The sequence below is a fragment of the Amia ocellicauda genome, chromosome 2 (assembly GCF_036373705.1).
Source record: "Amia ocellicauda isolate fAmiCal2 chromosome 2, fAmiCal2.hap1, whole genome shotgun sequence".
NCBI classification, from domain to species: domain Eukaryota; kingdom Metazoa; phylum Chordata; class Actinopteri; order Amiiformes; family Amiidae; genus Amia; species Amia ocellicauda.
Window position 1 is genome coordinate 25,917,530 of NC_089851.1, and position 15,584 is coordinate 25,933,113.

At 36.3% G+C, this 15,584-nt stretch overlaps 1 protein-coding gene across 1 annotated transcript in view; it reads left to right on the forward strand.

The window, feature by feature from the left end:
- Window positions 1-12,523, forward strand: part of LOC136767860 (contactin-associated protein-like 2) — a 517,302-nt gene extending 504,779 nt beyond the window's left edge. Inside the window, exons 22-24 of the mRNA XM_066721910.1 lie at window positions 5,860-6,090; window positions 10,634-10,708; window positions 11,580-12,523. Of these exons, the coding sequence (XP_066578007.1) occupies window positions 5,860-6,090; window positions 10,634-10,708; window positions 11,580-11,779 (506 nt within the window). The 3' untranslated portion in view covers window positions 11,780-12,523. The remainder of the gene's footprint in view (window positions 1-5,859; window positions 6,091-10,633; window positions 10,709-11,579) is intronic.
- The last annotated feature ends 3,061 nt before the right edge of the window (window positions 12,524-15,584 follow it).

The window sequence follows — 15,584 nt, forward strand, 5'->3', positions numbered from 1 at the left end:
TAATACTGAAATCCAATCATGAGACTGTTCTTATAATGCTATAGATTTAGAAGTATCTCCGGAGAGAAGCTCCTGCACTCTTCATGTCCCCAGCTGCAGCACTGTACAAGTTATATATGTGTCATGGGAATAACTGCAGAATCGTTTGGAAATTTGATGTGAGGTGGGACAATAACCAGCCAGGTAACATAAATAATATTTCACTTTGAAGGTTAATGGTAAAGGATGACTTAATCTCCTGTCTCATTGTTTCAGGAAAGCTTTTTAGTATACTGGTTTCTAAAGTAATTGATTTACCTTACTGCACTGACCTGAGGCGAAACAATACTCATCGTGTACTTTACATAAAGGACTGGGCTTCTTCAGCTCTGCTTCAATCGCATCTCAGCCTTCACGACTTGACCGGAGGCCAGTGCTAAAAAAATCTGATTGTATCTGCAAGCATTTTAAATGGTGTTAATTTCCTTCCATGTTCTTATATTATTGGAATGTCCCCTGGCAGTTGACCCCAGCCTAACAATTTGAATTAAGAGACAGGATATACTTGCCATATGTAAAACAATAATAAAAAATACATATATCTAAGTTATCATGCCTTCATATAATAACTAGGATTTGCAGTAATAACACTACAAGAATGAATGCCTCCCCAGTGTGAACTTTCAGTGAACTTCACAAGAAGACAATTCTGTTCTTATCTTCATATTTGTCAAATCTGTGCAATTAAACATCCGACCATAATACTGAAAAATTAAACAAGTGAAATTGTTTTTTTTTATATATATATATATATATATATATATATATATATATATATATATATATATATATATATATATATAAACTGTGGCATGTGCCCAAAATGTGATCCGGTTTACTTCTGAACTAATGTAATTATGCCATGATTTACAGATACTATTACGAACAGTCTGAGAATCTCAGTGCACTCTCAGCCACTGTTGAGAAGACATTATAGAATAAGGTAATGGAAAATCTATTCCTCAGAGATCAGGACTCCCAGATATCCCAAAGAGGAGTAATTTACATGTGCTTTCAGTTAGTGGGTATGTATTTTACCAGAGCTGCATATATTAAAAAATCAATCAAGACATTAAATTATTTTTTTTAAATCACTTATGTAATTGTACTTTAAATGTTTTCAGTTAAATTCAATTGTTGTTATGTATTATAACATATTTATAACCACCCTTGCCATGTCCAACTCTGTACACTGGGAGAATGCCAGTTTAGTTAAGGCCGGGTGAAAGCAAGAAAATGGCATAAGATCTATTTTCTAGTACAACCTATTGAAATTCATATTTATTTACAATTCGTCACTGTGAGAAAATGTCCTAGCGCACTGCGAACCAACATGTCCAACACTGAGCACACTCTTGCTCAGACAGGAGTGATAGCAGATCAACCCAGGTCAAGCACCATGCCAATGAATTGCAGTCAGCTCATCATTTCATTCCTTGAGGCAGAGCTGGATTCTATGCCAAGACAGTGTGTCTCATAACCTACAACTAAAATACTTGCCCGTGGTGAATGCAATCCAATTTCATATTTTTCGGAAGATGTAATAAACTATATTTACTGATATTTGTATGCCTGAGGCCTATTAAAAGCAATTGCTAAAACACATTAACACTAAGATAGATAGCAAAATAATAAATAGATTGAGTGTGGAATAGAAAAGGAAGGAGGGATTGGAATAGTCTTAGACTCTGTAATGACATACTCCAATAATTACACTTCATAAGCAGGTTTTTTAAATGATTCTGCAAAGGTGTACTTAAATATGGCTGATCTTCAACTTTTTAGATTTAAACACTGTCATGAGTGGCCAGTGTTTTGCCACAGTGTTCATTTCACATGATCCTGGAGTATCATGCAGGGCCATTTTGTAGCAGAAGGTTGTGTTCCCTGCTTGATATATTACCTCTAAGAAATGTGGACACTTACTAGGAATTCAAAACTTGAATATGGTGGTGTTGTTCTCAAGCAAGAGAACATGATGGAAGATAGAACTGCTCCAGGAGAAACCCTTTCATCCTGTCACACACGCATTGACTTCAGATAAGGGCTTATGATGTCACTGCTTGGCTGCAAAAGATGAAGACAAATGCATGGAATTGATCTCTGGGAAGAAAGCCTGTTTGAGAACTTGTGAAGTATGATATCTGACAGGAGCAGAGGGCCCTGCAGCACTGTTGTAACTGTATATAGTGTTGCTTTGTCTCCGTATGAAAGCCATAGCGCCAAAGCCAACTTTGATGTTCAAAACCCTGCTTTCTTTGCCCTTTATCCTGTCATGCTGTGGTTAGCAAAACCAAACATTATTATGAATTTATCAGAGCCCCCAGAGTCTGGAGATATAAATGTGTACCTCAGTGTATCTTCAGAGAAATGTACTGCATTGTATATTGGGAGTACTGTATATATACAAATATAAGTTCGGTATATGACTGCTAGACTTAAAATAGCAAGATTCAAGAGCAATGTCAATCATGGCTTCTGGCTTAGACATCGGTTTCCCAGGGTCCTACATGAAGAGAAAATGACTGTATATCAATATACGGCTGAGCTTCATATGTTACATTTGTCAGTTATGATTACTTTGGCAAAGATGCAATGGTGAGTTCTGTCTGTCACTTCCAGATGCCTGAAGCTGACTGAGGAAAAAATTGACTGTGTTTCGCTTGCAGGTTTTGGACTGTGAAAATTGATTATCCTATTGTGCATTACAGAAAGATGCAGTCGAATAATTTAAATTACTTACTGCACATCCATTTAAAACCAAACTACTAGAACATATCTATGTAACCATGTTTCAAATTATATCCCTTGTAGATAAATATATATATATCATAATCATCATCATCGCATCACCATCAGCCCATATCAACCCACTGCTGGATGAAGGCCTATCCAATATGTTTCCAATTGCTTTTAATTACAGCTTCTCGTTTCCATGCCATGCCTACAAAGTTTATGAGTTAATCTTCTCATCTTTTATGTGGTCATATACTAATCTTTGATCTGATTTTTTCATATTTGATCTGTTCTTCTTACATTGTGTCCGGCCCATTGCCATTTTAACATTTTCACCAAATGATGTCACATAGTTTGTTCTCAGATCCATTCATTTATATCTCTGTATTTTCTTCTTATTCCAAGCATTTAGTGACAAGCTTTAACAACCATAAATGAGCACTGGTAGTATGCATTGATCAAATACTTTTTTATTCAGGCAAATGGGTAGATTTCCTTTCAACAGTGTGCTGAAGCTATATACAAACGATGTTCATATATAGTGTATGTATTACATATAAGATCACTGGATTGTAAAGTAAATGTATCAGTATCATTCATTTGAAATACTAATTTGGATTATATATATAGCACCAGTCAAACAATCTGATCTATAGAAACACTGCATAACAGGGTAGAATACAACAATGGAGAGGGATGAGATGGTTTTCACCATTGTTGAAGCACACTAGAAAATGCAAGTCCTGGACAACAGAGTATATGCAGTGGTGATTTAATGTGATAAACACTTTGATTATTTATATACATGAGCAATAAAAAACGTTTGAGGTGAGATTTCATGTTTTAGTGACAACAGCATGAAACAAATACTCTGGAAAATGTACCTGACCTTCTACTCAATGACCCATGTTTGGTTGAACAGGTAAATTAATGTACGCTACATTGAAGATGAAAGGACACACACAGTTTGATTTGTTTGTGGTTCTTTGGACTACAGCTCCTTACAGCTCAAGCAGAATTTAATCCATCAATGTACTTCTTAGCTACATCCAGGTTCCCTGAAGGAAAGCTTTACGCTACTCAATATATACAATTACAGATTTTCAATAGATTTAGAAGCTGCAAACTATAAATTCCACTAAATAAATATAGATATTGAAGAGTATGCATATACATATTCCTACCTTCATTCAAACTAAATTACAAAAAAAAGGATGAGTGAAAACGTAGATCTTTTTGAAGGCATTTTAATGAAGTCATCAAAGCATTAAATGAAACATGTTCATTAAGATCTGTATCACGGTTTAATTGCTTTTTGGCATTGTTTTACTTCATTATAATAAATTAATTTTGTTCCCAGAGTCGCTCTTTAGTTTTCTATTAAATTGATTAATAGCACTGGCAAAGTCTATAACAATATTTCAAAACTAAGGTAATCAATCATTACAAGCATGACATGTACATTTGCAGTGTTGGCTCATGATGACAAATATCTTGCATATTTCAATACTATATTCTCTTCTTATGGCTGTAGTAAACATTAAACATGCCATATATTGTTAACATGGCGTTAATAACTGTAACTCACAAACCTCATTCATCTGTTTCATTTGCATTCTAATTTTACAACCTGTCAATAGGAAGCAAAATCATAAATCATCTGAGACTTCTCTGAGGTGCAAAAAGGATCAATAAAATGTTGTTTCTCACAGAATGGTTTGGGAAAGAGGTGGTGTCCAGAGACTGAACACTGCATTCCTCCAGAATAAAATGGTTTAATGTATAGAAATGGGTCACTCTTAATGCTTAGCCAAATTATTTGTATAACACTTATAATAGTTAATTTATGTACTGGGGTGTCTGTCAGAGCTTTATATTGGTTTAAAGTTGCTAAATGAATAAGCAGATGTTCATGAGTTTTGAATTTGTTTCACTACAGTAATCTTAAGGGTTTGTCCACTACCTCAACATTTTATTATTGAGGAGAATGATCCTTGCACTGTACACTATTGTCAGTCCCACTAAAGGGTGTAATAAAAGGCAGATCTGAGACTTGCTGCTGTTGCTTTCTTTCTCCCGCTGTCACGATGACAAGACACGATGTCATTCAATTTAATCTTGACAGGTGACGTCCATTCTTCTTAACTCTCTTAAGGCATTTTCTTAACATCCCTCGGGTTGTCGATGGCCAAAGAAAGCCGCAATAAACGTTCTCAAGCCCATAATGGAATTTTGCCTGGCATTATTTTCAGCAAGCGTATAGATGATCGACTGAGGCAGCAAAAGGGTCACTAATAGCGATGGCAGCTTGTGGTTCTTTAAACAAATCCTGCCTTAGTAAACAGTTTTTATGCAGAACCAAAGCAATACTGAACTGCATCAAGTCGCTTCAAAGTCTGTCCAGATCTAATTTCTAATTGGCCCTGTCTATCACAAAACCATTCAAGGATACATTTCCTTTAGACCTTTCGTTGTTTTATAATGAGTATTTAAATTGCAGAAAAAGTAACCAACAGTAGGACTTAATTATTTCATAACAAGTTCTTCTTTCCCTCTTTCTACATACCTAATTGCTGATCCATGACCTCATTGCCTTCATTTTGGTGCTGCCTAATTATTTTAAATCTGCCACATTGCTTTTTGTTCCAGATTTAGTTGAGACATTAACTAAATGGTATTAACTTTTAAATACAAAAATGGCATTAAAGACTGATGTTTGTTGAAGCTTTTGAAGTGAAATACTCTGCAAAGTGAGTTTCCTGTATATGAAATGCCAGGAAAAAAGAAACATGCATTCATGTCTAAACAGTCTGTTCTTCACAGTCCTGGCTTTGATCTCAACTCCTGGAGGTACTGTATTAGAATACCTTTGAAATCTTTGAGATTTGAAATTCAAATTGGAGACAAATGATGGCACCCTAAAAAGTGCATCTATGTATTAATTTACTTCTGTATTGCTGTATTCTATCACTTTAAAATGATATAAATAGATGTATTTGATGTCACTCAACACGCCTTTAATCAAGTGGTTTTACAGATATTTGACACCAGCGCTCACTCTGTCTCTCTTTTCTTTGCTTTTAGAAACTGGTCAGATTGACCCGGTTCTGATTGAGAAGTACAACACCCCGGGCTTCGTGGGCTGCTTGTCTCGAGTGCAGTTCAACAACATCGCTCCTCTCAAGGCTGCACTGAGGTCGCGTGTCGCCTCTCCAGTCACCGTTCAAGGAAAACTGGTGGAATCCAACTGCGGGGCCTCCCCTCTGACCATCCCTCCAATGTCAGCCGCCACGGACCCCTGGCATCTAGATTCAGGTACCAGTGCACCGTAGGCCTTTGCACACAACTCAATTTAAGTGTTTTTACGCAGAATATATTTATTTTTTGCTGATTTTGGTCGGAAAACTAACTAGAATGAAAAATAAACCTGGCTTTATTTGGCCCTTTTGTCAGTGTTGACTTCAGTTGATCTCCTTCATGCAGGATTCACGTTCTTGAAAGATAATTAGGTTTTCTTTATGGAAACAATACTGTAGCTTGTAGTAATTAGAGTAGAATTTCCAAAGCATATAAAACACTGGACTTTAGAAGATGACTGTGGTTGCATGTATTCAAATATCAGACCTTGAACAGTCTGCCCCCTGATGTAGCTCCAGCTGGGAACTGTGACTATCACAGTGTATATTTTATGGAATGTCTTATGAAAACTGTCGTAATCTGTTGGAAATAATCAAAAATTCAGGATATAATACACGGTTCGAAGCAATTCCATTAACGGCAGAAAAACGTTGAGTCATAGTTAATGTGGACTCAAACTAAAACTCACAAGTATTTAAATACCTTTTTACTGGCTGTATTAAGTGCTTGTTTATGAATAGGTAGAGCAACTCTTGTGTTTGCTTGTAGACATCGCAGAACAATCAGGTAATTTGCACGCTCTGTTTAGCACACTGAGTTATTTCATTGTATAAGCTCTACGTACTGTAAACACTGTTGTTATAGTCCAATTTGATTGCAGTCTCTTCCCTGTGCTGAATGCTACTAAGCTTTCCTTGATCGCTTGTCTAATGAAAGGCCTCAGAGACAAAGAAATGTAAATCGCAACAGTTTGTTAATTAGTGTATGTCAAAAGTACTGCATGTTTAATAGTATCAGTTTCTCAGATAATATAATTCAAATGTTGCATCCATCAATGTTGTACACTATTGATTTTGTTTTCTTCACTTTTATGGTTTGCCATGTTAAATTGAATCAGTAGGCTATTGCTCAAATCATCATTATTTAACCTGACAATATGATCATTAAGCTTGTACTCAGAGATTAAAAAGTGCAACCTACAATGTAATATATCATATACATAAGTATATGTAAGGACCTTGTATGCATTCTAAAGGAATGATGGATTACAGTTTGGATATCTCATGATATACTAATATTGTAATTATTTAAAAGTAGTGCAAACCTAATTCAATGGGGATCACAAATGAAAAATGTGGAAAAAACAAGCCAAAAAAAAAAAAAAATATATATATATATATATATATTCAGATTATACTTAAAAAGCCCTGGTATCACACACACACTGATTGGACACTATATTTCTATGGTTACAACACAGCTTATAAAGTCCCTTTACTAGCCAATCAATGTATTTGTTCTAATAATAGCATTGTAGCATCAAACTTAGACTAATGTGAGAATGGATAATGCACTGGATATGCGTGAGTATTATGAGCTATGTGTGAGATCTGGGGCTGAAGATTTAGCCGTCGCCAACTGCTTCGCTTGAGAAGCATTTGCCCCAGAGGATTATAAGGCAGTAACACTACTCCATTTAGAAGATGGGCCTATCGATCCTACGCTTGAATGAGATACATGACCAAGCAGCTGCCGGAGACAGGAGATCTATAGTCCCCATTGTCCCCACTGAGTTTGTCATTAGAGTGAAACACTAGAGGTCTTAGTGCCCAAAACATCATTTGCACTGCAATCTATACCACATTACCAGGCCCAGTTCTTCAGGAACCATAAGTGGTTCGATGTGTCACTTTTGAAGGGGAAGGTTTCTAAAGATTATGTTCTTACTTTTAGGAATGATTTCTGTTAATGCTCTTCAACTGTGTGAAAAAATCCTTGCCTACAGTATAGTTAGACTCTCATTGAAAATATCATTGTCATTATTATTCATAAACCTTACAAAACAAATTCCAGACACATGTATTCTTGTTTTCTCTGAGATTGGATTTTTTGTATTATTATATTATTATTTTTAGTATAAAAAAACATCTGTCTGCTGCTTAAAAACAAATCCTACATTTCAACTCAGGATCAACAAGCTATTTTTTTTTCCTTTTTATCTGTAATACAAATTTATTAAGGTATTAATAGGTATGCATTTTAGCAAGAATATGTGTCAGCTTTGTAGTTATTTCAGATGAAGGAATTCTTTCAAGATTTGAGGAAGCTGGCATTAGCAATCTTCCGGCTGTGTTTGAATATGCATTTATTTCCACTAATCAAAAGATTTCCTCAGGGGGAGACGCAGACAGGGTTTTACATGTTGAAACTCTGTTTGGAGCTCAGTATGAGATCCTCTGTTTCAGATACAGACCGTGGCAGGAATGTCCCATTGGCTAATGTTGAATTAGCCAAGTGCCCCTGATGGCATTGTCAGCCAGAGGATCGTTGGCCTGGGAGGCGGCAGCTATCGTTGTTGCTGGCTAGGTGCCAGATGGACTGTGCTGTGTCACTAAGATGTTCGCCTGCCTTAAACCCTGCTATTTGGAAGCATAGTGTGGAAAAAAGCAATCTGTCTGACAGTCATAAATCAGAATGTTTTTGGTGTCTGTGATTTTCCAAGATAACTAAGGGTGTAAATTGCAAGTGTGTTTTTCCCATGATCATCTAATTGACATGCATTTTCATAAGAGTGCTCCAGATGTAATTTGTCTAGACACAAAGCTGTATACATATCCTGAATTCATTTAGTCTGTGTACAGGGTCTGGTTAAGGGCTATTTTAGTGACCCCCCCAAATTATAGGCCTAGATAAAAATGGCCTGAGAGCAACATGGGAGTTCAGTTCACACCATACCCTACAGAGCTAGCAAGGAAAATATAGCAGATTCTCAGTCTAATCCTCATTCCCCCATCGAGTTTCTTTTCCGGCGCCCTAATGCTGGATCGTGGTAGTTAGGTTACAATATAGGCTACTTTTTTATTATTATTCATTTCGCTTTTTCCTAAGACAATCAGAATTACATTGTTATTGACACGCTACATAGTAAATGTAACCATTGTAAGTGAAGCAAGGCTCCACTAAAGACTAATTTATTAGTCTAATTGCCTGAACTAACTGTTGTTAAAATGCAGGTGAGAGAAATGATTAAACACTTCAGAGTATTAATTTTGTGCCCAGGGTGTAGTGAGTAGAGTCTCTTGAAGCTACAATGTAAGCAAGCTGCAAGCTCATAAAAGTGGTTTAAATGCATTAACCAATGATTACACTACAGCAAAGCACTGAATCTATTTAAATAAAGGTCTAACAAGCACCCTTTGTTGTGCACATGGAAACAAAGGTGGTCAGCATATTCCTGCACAAGACACGACTGAAGGATCACTTAGTAGGACTAAGAGTACCATAAAAGACTGTCAATGTCAATGTCTTGCATATTGGGAGCAAAGACTGTATCCCTAAGTTATATATGCAGTGTGCACACTATTCCACAGACTTCAAACAATAGTGAATCAAAAGATTACAGGCATCATCCAATTGATAAAAGCATGATCAAAGCTACAAAGGGCAGGCATCCTGTACTATACTGAAGTAGTGCCTACTTTCTAATAGACACTAAGGAGCATCAGCTTACTTTGCTGGAAGCTTTTTTTTTCTGAAAAAGCCAATTAAAGTTCTACTTAGTAAGCATATTGAATTGCTTTCAGTTAACTCACTGCTGTTGTTATTGTGTCAGCAGCCAGGGAACTGAAATAATACCAAGTCAGCTTTTCTTACTCACTTGACTGTACTTTATTTTTGAAACACTGTGAAATGCTTTGCTTTATGAAGGCAACTTTGCACATCAGCAGATTAGACACCCCAGTTTGTGAAGTAAAAAGGACTATTCAATAGTCTACTCTACTGTAGTCTGCCTGTCCATTTGTACAAGATAACTGCATGGACTCCAATTTCCATTCCAACCATATTTCATCGTAGACTTGTCCCACCGTAGAAAAATTATATGTGTGGCTATTTTTAAACCATTGAAGAAAACATTATTTGAAACTATATCTTGTACTTTGTACTGACTGGTTGAATTATTCCCGTCCCTGGGCTCATTAAGACTCAGCAGCCAGCAGCTTTGACTTTCACAGTCCTCTAAAGGGAAGGAGGTATCTCTGAGCATTACCTGTGAAAAACTGGATTGAAAGTGGTATCATGCCTTGATTAGATCTTTTAAAAAATGATGTTGCCTTTGCTAAGAGTGTACGAGGATATTTCCAGCAATAAAAGCTTTTTTTTTTTTTTTAATTCAATTTTCATGTCCCATTCAAGATTATGAAGATAAACAAATCAAATCTGCAAAGAAATTTGTGAAGGCAAATGCCCTGTTCTTGTTTTTGGCTGTGAATTGCTAAGGATCGATATTGACTGTGAATAAATTTGAAGACTTTTAAAACATCTGCTCAGTTTGATCTCATCTAAAGGTTTACATGCATGTGAAGGTATATGGGATATGTTTTATTTTTGTTTTAAGATACATTATTTATTAATGTTACTTTCTTCATCGGCTTTAATTCTTGTCAGCAGTGTTTGTGTGTAAATCTAACCATTTCTCTCTTATGCTCTTTTAAACCTGCAGCCAGTGCTGATTTCCCATTCAACGAAGAGCGGGTGATACCAGATGGAGTTAACAGAAACTCTGCCATCATCGGCGGTATGTTGTGGACTGTAGAACTGTCTGCAGAACTGATTCTGACAGAACAGTTTATTATTTTTATTTTTTGGGGCAGATTTACAGGGATTTGCATTTGAATCCTCCTGAGCTCACGAATAAATTGTGTCAGCTAGTGGATATGACTCATCATGATCAAATACAAATACACATACAAAGCTACTGTGGAAATTTTATGGATGTGGAGTAATTGTCCAGTTTGGATTCTGAACACAGCAAACCAGTCGCTGAAAAATACTTCTCTGTCGGCAGTTTGTTTATTTGTCGACAGGAATCCAAGGCTACACACAGCACTTCATCATAAGAACATAAGAAAGTTTACGAACGAGAGGAGGCCATTTGACCCATCGTGCTTGTTTGGTGTCCATTAAAATCTAAGTGATCCAAGGATCCTAGCCAGTCTATTTTTAAATGTTTCCAAACTTTCAGCTTCAGCCACATCGCTGGGGAGTTTGTTCCAGATTGTGACAACTCTCTGTGTGAATTTTCCATTTGTGTCCCCGGGTCCGTGTGTCCCTGGAGATCTGGAAAAGCTCCTCTGGTTTGATGTGGTCAAAGCCTTTCATGATTTTGAAGACTTGAATTCTACTAAGTCTACTAAGTAGTTATTAACATACTGCAGAAATAACTGTAGAAGATACATTAGCTACCTTGAAATCAATGATCAAGTACAGTTTATGGTGCGGTCTGCTATATCTCCATCATTTTAAATCTACATGTTGCTCTCTATGTCTGTTAAATTATCAAGAGCTCAGCTTGAAAAGCATGCTGACCCAGGAAGCAGTTTATGAGATTAGATCTTCTGGTATGTTGTCCAGCTCTCCTCTAAGGCTACTTCTGCACTCCCCTGCAGGTGTCATCGCTGTGGTAATCTTCACCATTCTGTGCACCCTTGTGTTCCTGATCCGTTACATGTTCCGCCACAAGGGGACCTACCACACCAATGAGGCGAAGGGGGCAGAGTCGGCTGACAATGCGGATGCTGCCATCATAGGCAACGACCCCAACTTCACAGAGACCATCGATGAGAGCAAAAAGGAATGGTTTATCTGATGGGACAATGTCAGGGATGGGGAAGGGGAGGGGAGGGTGGTGCAGGGGGATATATCAAACTCTACACAGTTTTGGCCAATTATTGAGGATCAGGATACGGCAGAACCACCTGAGAGTTGGCATGACCTGAGGACAAACTGTACATTGTGACTGGCTTGTCTCTGATGTATTTACATTGTGTTTGGGAGTTTGAGGATTCCTTTGAATATTTAATCACCGAAAATGCAGAAGCACATCATTATTGCCATTGTTTTCTAAAAAAGAAAAGAAAAAAAAGAAAAACTAAGACAGGACCCAATCCAGCAATGATGCCGAATTATCAATTTAACAATCAATAATCTTTTTTAAGGACAAAAAAAATATGTTTTACATCTTAATGGATTGCCAGCACTTAAGCAAATTTCTTCCTTAAGCTGCCAAACGTAATATTCATTCCCTACAAAAGTGTTAAAAACAATGTATGCCAAATGCCCTATGTAAATATTTTTATTTAAATCATAATACATGTATAAAATAGAGATTTACTTTACAAAACAAATGACATTTAGATTGTATCTTAAAGAGTATTGCAGTTGTGACTGAGAGGAGAACAGTGGCATGCTACAAGGAAAGGGTAAACCTACATTTCACTTGTCTGCACAACAGCACTGCTTTTTATTTTGAAAGGTTTCCTTCAACTCACACAAATAATGTCTTTTCAGTTGCCAAACATTCAGAATTAAATACCTTTTTTTCTTTTTGTAATCTTTGGTTTGTGGTGTTCTGAAAGAAATCCAAAGCACTGAGTGTAACTCTTGCTTTTTTCCCCCTATCTAACTGCAATATTGAGTGTTTTCATTAAAATTAAAACCTTAAATCTTAAACATGAATAATTGGTAGAGGGAATTTCTATGAAGCATGCACTGCACTGGAGAAATCAAATTGGGAAAGAGTATGGTGATAGAGATTGGCTGAAGCCAAGGTGGTTTGGCATTTAGCCATTCAGTCTTTTGTTTTGTGTGACTTTGTGTTGATCAAATGTTGGGGAGGGAACCATTAATCATGGCACCAGGAACCATGGATGGAAGTCTGAAATGTAAGAGAGAGAATTGTTTCAGAACTGCATGGCTAGTGCTCATCCAAGCCCCCTGCAAGGTACACTACATTCTTAACCCAATTAGTTGATTATTTGGTTAAAATAAAGAAGAAGAAAAAACATATCTTTAACAGTTTGACATTTGCTAAGATTATGATTTTCTAAAACAATCTGCCTATTATTAATCACACAGTGCTCTGCCATTACTGATGAAATGTTGGCTTGCTTGGTTTCAGTTATGGGGGGAAGGTGGAGGGGGGATTGGGCGGCGGGGTCAGGGGCTTTTTATACATTTTTTTGTTTGTTTTATACTTATTGGCGAAATCTATGTGTTGTTTGATAGCAGATACGTAACTGCACTGAAGCTTGTCTGGGTTGCATCCATCAGTTCTCGGTTTTCCTATCTATAATCAGATGCTTTCAATTCAAACCAGGTATCTATTACTGGCACATGGCCTCTTAGAGTGGAAATAAATTATATTCTTCATTAAATACTAGGCTTGTGCGATTCTTAGCATCCAGTTTACTTTGGTATTGTAAAAATATATTGTTTGTACTCCATGCCCTTGAATGCATAAGCCTCTATTTCCCCCAATTTCCAATTACACGAGTCCATCAGTTCCATGGAGAATTGCTGCAGTGCATTTCTGTATGTACAAAACCTTGTCACGCTGAGACAAAGGAAACTGCAAATGAAATGCTTTATGGAATGGGGGAAAGCTGTGTGGCTGTTGTCATGCTAGCATTATAAATATCAATAAAAAAATGTCTTTTTGGTTTTAGTTTCATTTCTTTGTGCCAATAACTAATAACAGTTTTCTTCTGTAAAAAATTATGTTTTGTCGGTTGTTTTTCAGTTTTTATGGGGTAATTGTAATGGAGAATTTAGAGTGTTTACCAGGGGGCTATATTTTCTCCTATTTCTCTATCAGGAGAGGACTGACTCAGTAGCAAACACCTGCCCCAGAATGTAACCGGACAGACACCACAGACTCTGAGCTGAATCTTTCTTTCCCATGAGTCTCTGTATCATAAATCTGTGAAGATGTGATGGCAGATATTCCGCCTGGCTGGTGCAGGTATGAGTCTTGCTTGAGAAAAACTGAAGCTGCGTTGGAGGTCAGCAGCTTCAACAGTCGAATGTTAGACATGGACAATAGTCATTGTCAGACATGGCCCTGAATTTTATAGACGTTGGAAAGAGAATCTTTAATGCCCCCTTGAGGAATATGCATCTTGTTATTCAAATTGGTTTATTCAAATTGTAATGACGATCACAAAAAAAAGAAAAAATATATAGTTGCAGACAAGGAGTTTGGTGCACAAATCCTGCTGGAGTTTCTTATATCACTGAAAACAGTATCCAAAGTTTTGCTGGATTATGTTATGCATGCATTGTGCTAAAAAGGCTCATATAGACCCCTCTACACTAAGATAAAGCTCAACCTTGAGCAGCCCAGCACTGACACAATACATATATTCTATTGGGACACTTATTGTACATATCATAGTAGCTCACTGAAGAAAGGGATCCATTCAGGTAGTGTGCGACTAACACAACCTGCAGCTCTGAGATGTAGTCAGCATGTTTACTGGGGTTTAGGCCAAAAGCGTCAGCCCACTCTCCATACATTAGAGAACATTCCCATTCCAGTGCATAATAGTAATTGTGATATAATACTGTGATACACAGGGAAAATAAATATATAAAACCAATGTGTATTTTTATATATACTGTATATCTATATCTTTGGCTACTTTATCATTATCATTAATTCATTTTCATTATTAAAGCTCATGTCTTCATTAACATTCTTTATTTACTTTAATTATTAAGGGGAAAAGTAGATCCCTTTGCCAAATGTGGCCTAAGAGCATGAGTGACAGCCTCTTAAAGGACCAATTATCTCTATCTTACTGCAGAGTTAATATGTTGCTGTTTTTAAATATTTTGTGAACCATTTATTCATATCAAAAAATGTATGACACATTGCTTACAAAAAGAAACAAGATTACAGTGCTATTTCCATAACAAACATACAACATAGTTTGTTTCAAATTTAAAATTCTATGAAGCCACAAGTATGTCTCTCCATACAAATCAAACTGTGACAATTTAAAACTTTTTAACCAAAACAGCAACGAATTGTTGAAGTATTATAACTTTTCAGAAAATAGGAAGTTAATGATACATTTAAGATAAAAAAAACTAATTCTGACCATTTTCTTGTCTCCTCCAAACTTACATCATATATATATATATATATATATCTCAGAGTAGGCCTTACTGTTTTTATATTTAATTAATTATTTGTACTCCTCTGCAATCAATAGTAAGACTATGTATTCATGAGTTTTAATAATAAAACTATAGTGTATATACAATGCATTATTTAGAATATGGTTGTCATGAGACTTTCTACATTTTGCAATTTATAGTTACCTATTTTGTCTAAAGAAAATACCATCCAGTTGGTTTTGTAATGGTTCTTTAGGTAGAAGATGCATCTGGTCTCACAATGTGTATAGTGCTTATAGAAAGTCTACACCCCCTTGAGCTTTTTTCTCAGAGTTTCAAGCATTTAAATGAGCATTTGTTCCACTTATCTACACACTATATTCCACACTGTTAAGGTGAAAAAGTGATTATTGTGAAAAAATATATATTAAAAATATAAAACTGAAATATAATTATTGGATAAGTCTGCACCCCCCTGAGTTAATACTTTT